General features: G+C 37.8%; 1 protein-coding gene across 2 annotated transcripts; it reads left to right on the top strand.

Moving 5' to 3' along the window:
- Nucleotides 1–287: 287 nt before the first annotated feature.
- LOC21402522 (pentatricopeptide repeat-containing protein At4g01570) lies at nt 288–4,966 on the top strand. Of its 2 annotated transcripts, none has more exons than XM_024172703.1 (3): nt 288–423; nt 1,408–1,514; nt 1,971–4,966. In XM_024172703.1, exon 3 carries the CDS (start codon nt 2,063–2,065, stop codon nt 4,427–4,429), a length of 2,367 nt encoding a protein of 788 aa, XP_024028471.1. In that variant the 5' UTR covers nt 288–423; nt 1,408–1,514; nt 1,971–2,062; the 3' UTR covers nt 4,430–4,966. The 2 variants fall into 2 exon arrangements, with proteins under 2 accessions (XP_024028471.1, XP_010107105.1); XM_010108803.2 differs by having other exon boundaries at nt 1,319–1,514.
- Nucleotides 4,967–5,567: the final 601 nt, after the last annotated feature.

Below are 5,567 nucleotides of genomic sequence, written 5' to 3'. Positions count from 1 at the left end.
ATAATTTAAGTTAAAAAGTAAATTCATGTGAAAGAAAAAAAACTATAATAAAAGAAAATTTTAAAATTTTGTGAAAACAATACTGTAAAAAAAACTAATTTGAACAGGTGAAAAGAATGGCGTCTGTAATCCAACTATACTTTGTTTAATAAGAAAGTTTATTGGGGTAATGGGTTAAAACTTTTTTTTTTTTTTTTTACTTTTTTTGATGAAAGGGGTTAAAACTGTATACTTTGGCATTAAAAGATAAGAGGTAAATGGCGTTATTAATGAAAATAACCCAAAAAAAAAAAAACAAGAAAAAAAAAAACTTTTTTACACTGGCACTCTGCAAGTTGTCTTCCCCCCATTGTCGCCGGCGAGCCCAAGCACTGTTCTCTCCTCCGTGAGGACTTATTGTGCTGCCTCCACCACTATAAAGAGGTATTCTCTTCACTGCTTCTTGGCCTTTAATTCATTTCCAAACAATTTTTGATTCATTTATAGTACCAATTTTATGTGCATCGATTCGGTATTACAAACCCTAGGTTACGAGATTGGTTTTGTTTTTGTTTTTTTTTTTTTTTATATAGTGTTTTGTCATAATGTGATTGTTATCCGCAACTGTTGCAATTCTTGTGGGGGCAGTTATTGGTCGTGTTAATTAAGAGAAATCTTCGTGCTTGTTCTTGTTCTGGCTTTTAGAAAAAAGTTGGGTTATAGTCACCCAAATAATTACCTGAAAATTGTTGAGCCTGCTCTTGTTTTTAATCACATTAGTATCTGATCCATAAACTTCAAAAAACAACTAAAAATTGTGGCTTTCGACCACTTTTTACTTGTTAAAAATGTTGTACTACGTACTTCTTTGACAATATCTCTGTGAAAGTCATAGGATCCGTTCGGCAGAGCTTTTGCTTTTGTTAGAAGAGAAGTAAAAGCTGTGGCTTTTCAGCATTTGATCAAAACAATTTTTAAAATTTTCTAATAAGTAATAAAAGTGTTAGAATGAAGATTATAATGCTTTTAAAGTCTATTCAAAAGTTCTTCTTTTAGAAGCCTCATTTTAGTTGGGTTTCAATTAACTTACTGAGTTCCCTCACCTATAGATTGCATTTAGTATGGCTACTTATGGTTCAGGCTTCATATTTTAGCTCACGGATTAGGGGAAAAATTATTTTAAAAAAATGTTGATTTTGGAAGAGTTTTGAGGATTGTTCTTTTTTATTTTTATTTTTATTTTTATTTTTTGTTCAGTAATCAGCTAATAGAAAGATTATAAAAGAAATAATAATAAAAAGTTCCATATATTTGTTTATCTGATGCCTGTTTGACTTAGGTTGTATTGGAAGTTTATTTATGTGCATTCAAGCCATTGTAACGGTTGATTATTCCGGCAACTGGTGGTTTTATGGGCTATTTGAACAGTGGCGGCCAGAAGTTGTTATTGGCAGCGGAATTATCAGCCTCACTACTCTACTTTATTTACACCCAGATTCCTACTAACCCTGTGTTTGCATCAACTCTTCGGCGTGGTAAGAGATCTTTGCACTCTATTAACATCACCCCACAATTTCGTATGCTTTTGCAGTTGCTAGAGTATTAGGCCTAGTGATTTTGTTATAAGGATTGGGGGTATGTTTCTTTCTTGATATTACTTCCAACTCACTTTTATTCCTAGAAAGTGGGAACAAAGTAAAGTGGTAAGGTAAGAGGGGGTTTCACTTTTTGGATTGTGATGAATTTTCCAATGACAGAATTTTCCCGAGTTCTCTTCTTTTTATTGATGATTTTGAATGTTGGGATATATTGTGGGAGTCAATCACGTCATGTTTTCTACTAAAGCATAAATCTCAACATTTGATATGCTAATAAGACACTGGATTTTGATGTCCAGGAAGTAAATGAGTCTGTTGCTGCTGTTCAGTTTTCATTACTAAGCGAATTGGGATTATCTTAATTTTTCATTTCATCATCCTCTGTTTTTTCAGGCTTGTCTAATGCGCTGCTAGGGAAATTGAAAGAATCCAATATTGAAAGGGAAATTCTCGTTTGAAATGTGAAGCTCTTTCAACCCCCAGTCATGCACCTCCATGGAAGGACCTTCCTCATCAAACCACAAAGAAGCCACCATTCCCAACTCGCAGACGTCCTTTTGGTTGCCTCCCTCACCAAAACCTTATCAGAATCTAGTACTCGCTACCTCCCCGACCCTCGCTCCATCCCTCTTTCCGAGCCCATCCTCCTCCAAATCCTCCGCAACAATTCCCTTCACATCTCCAAGAAGCTCGATTTCTTCACATGGTTCTCTCTCAACTCCGACCTCAAACCCTCTGCTCACTCCTATTCCCAGGTCCTCCGCGCTCTCTGTCGTGAAGGTCACCTCCACGAGGCCTCGAATCTGCTCGGTTCGATGAGGCAAAACGGTGTCATCATTGACTCGTGGACGTTCAAGACGCTACTCGACACCTTCATTCGATCCGGTAAGTTCGATTTTGCCTTGGAAATCCTAGACACCATGGAGGAACTAGGAGTCACCTTGAACTCACACATGTATGACTCTGTTCTAATCGCTTTGGTAAGAAAAGATCAGTTGAGTTTCGCATTGTCTATATTCTTTAAGATTCTCGAAGATAGCTCTCACGTTCCTAGCTCAATTGGCTGCAATGAATTGCTCGTTGCACTTAAAAAATCTGACATGAGAGTTGAATTCAAGCAAGTTTTTGATGGAATCAGGGAAAAGAAGGGTTTTGGGATGAATGTTTGGGGCTACAATATCTGCATTCACGCGTTTGGATTTTGGGGTGATTTGGGTACTTCTTTGAGCCTCTACAGAGAGATGAAAGTTTCAGTGGGTCCAGATTTATGCACTTATAATAGTCTCATCCATGTTCTTTGCTTTTTTGGGAAGGTGAAAGATGCATTAGTTGTGTATGAGGAATTGAAAGGGTCTGGTCACCAGCCTGATCGTTTCACTTACCGAATTCTAATCCAAGGATGTTGTAAATCTTATCGGATAGACAATGCTGAAAAGATATTTAATGAGATGGAGTACAATGGACATTGTGCTGATACCGTTGTCTACAATTCCCTCATTGATGGGCTGTTGAAAGCGAGGAAGGTTAGTGAAGCCTGCGAGTTGTTTGAGAAAATGACTCAGGATGGGGTGAGAGCCTCATCTTGGACTTACAATACTCTTATTGATGGGTTGTTCAAGAATGAAAGGGCCGAGGCGGGTTACACCATGTTTTGTGACTTGAAAAAGAAGGGCCAATTTGTGGATGGTATTACTTACAGCATTGTTGTCCTGCAACTTTGTAGAGAAGGTCTGCTTGAGGAAGCTCTAGGATTGGTGGAGGAAATGGAAGGCAGAGGTTTTGTTGTTGATCTGGTTACTATCACTTCACTCTTGGTTGGGTTGTATAAGCAAGGTCGGTGGGATTGGACGGACAGGCTTATGAAGCACATTAGAGACGGTAATAATTTACTGCCGAATGTGTTACGATGGAAAATAGATTTGGAAGCTTCATTGAAAAACCCACAGAGTAAAAGAAAGGATTACACACCCATGTTCCCGTCTAAAGATGAGTTTAGTGAGATTATGAGCTTGATAAGGTCTGCCAATGCAACAATGAAGGCGCAACTTGTTCCAGATAATGTTGATGTTAAAGATGATGAGAGTGTATCTTCTGATATTGATCAGTGGTCATCATCTCCATATATGGATCAGTTGACCAATCAAGTTCTGTCCAATGGCCGTTCCTCTCAGCTCTTTTCGCTATCTAGGGGGAGGCGAGTTCAAGCAAAAGGGGGTGACTCTTTTGACATTGATATGGTCAATACTTTCTTGTCTATATTTTTGGCCAAGGGAAAGCTAAGTTTAGCGTGCAAGTTGTTTGAGATTTTCACTGATATGGGCGTTAACCCTGTAAGTTACACTTACAATTCAATGATGACTTCATTTGTCAAGAAGGGCTACTTCGATGAAGCGTGGAACATCCTCGGTGAGATGGGAGAGAAGGTTTGTCCAGCAGATATAGCAACATACAATGTGATCATCCAAAGCCTTGGCAAGATGGGAAGGGCAGATCTAGCTAGTGCTGTTCTCGATAAGCTAATAGAACAAGGTGGTTATCTCGACTTGGTTATGTACAACACTCTAATTAATGCATTAGGGAAGGCGGGTCGGATAGATGAAGTAAATAAATTCTTTGATCAGATGAGGGCTAGTGGAATTAATCCTGATGTTATCACTTACAATACACTTATTGAAGTTCATACCAAGGCAGGTCAACTGAAGGATGCATATAAATTCTTGAAGATGATGCTGGACGCAGGCTGCATTCCGAACCATGTCACAGACACGACTTTGGATTTTCTGGGAAAGGAAATTGAGAAAGAGAGTTATCAAAAGGCCTCAATCATGCGCAATAAGGATGATGATTCTTAAGACTTTTATATTTTTCCTGGTGAGGGTGGTTTAGTTGCTGGAAAAATCATTCTTGCTTGCAAAAATGACAATTTCACGTCCAATCATCATGAACAAGCATTTGTGGACCACAATTTTATCCTGCTAATAATTAATTAACATGTATGTTGAAACAAAGTATCTGATATGGAGGCCTTCGGATCTGTAAAAACTGTTGAGCGATGATGCCCAAGAGGTTATCGATACACTTAAAAAGGATAGCAGCAAGGCGAAGAATAAATAATGCTTGCGTTAGAAAAGAAGCATTTCGACTGAGAAAAAGAGCTGAGTATTTCAATTTATACTCGTTCTCACTTACTTTTGCTCTAGCTAGTCAATTCCATATCTAGTTTTTTTTACTGCAGAATCCATTTCTGTGTCAATTATTTTGGTTACTACTTACTAAATTGAAGCTGTAGATGTCTATATATTTCTGTTGTGAGGAAGAATGATCTTGTGCTTCTTGTTTCCTTGGTATCGCCATTTATCGGTTTCGGGTTTCTCCCATTCAGTACCAGCCCTTCCACCTGAAGATCTGTAGCATTTTATGGTTGAGCCAAGGGTGAGAGATGTTGTGCCGAATGAGGACCACGTTGCCGATGCAAATGATGGCATCCGCGCTCCCAGCAACGATGCAAACCTGAAATGCATTAGCAGTTTCGCTTGAAATATTGCTACATGAGTTTATTATGGAGATGCAAATGGAGCAGCTGAAGATGGCGATAACGTAACCAACTTGGTGGGCATGGCCAAGGAGTTAGCATGCCGGCTCTTGATCTCTCCATAATTGGCACAAGTGTCCAGGACCGTTTGTGCTAACTACCCTGACTTTATCACTATTTCTGCCCTAAAAATACTTATTTGTTTTTAAATTCATTAAATCAATAAATAAATAAATAAATAATCAAGTGACTTATAAATCTGATTAAAGTCAACATGTTGCAATGTGCACTCACTCGACTAATATATTTAAATATTTATATTGTTAATTTTTTAAAGTTTAAAATATATATTTCGTTATGTAAATTTTAGCATTGTCTAAATAAAAATAGGAACCCAAGTGTCAAAAAAAAAAAAGAAAGAAAGTTTGGGGTCCAGTTATCTAAATTTAAAAATGGAA

The sequence above is a fragment of the Morus notabilis genome, unplaced genomic scaffold (genome assembly GCF_000414095.1).
Source record: "Morus notabilis unplaced genomic scaffold, ASM41409v2 Scaffold1303, whole genome shotgun sequence".
Classification (NCBI taxonomy): Eukaryota; Viridiplantae; Streptophyta; class Magnoliopsida; order Rosales; family Moraceae; genus Morus; species Morus notabilis.
The sequence above is the reverse complement of the archived record's forward strand: the minus strand, read 5'-3'. Positions and strand labels throughout refer to the sequence as shown.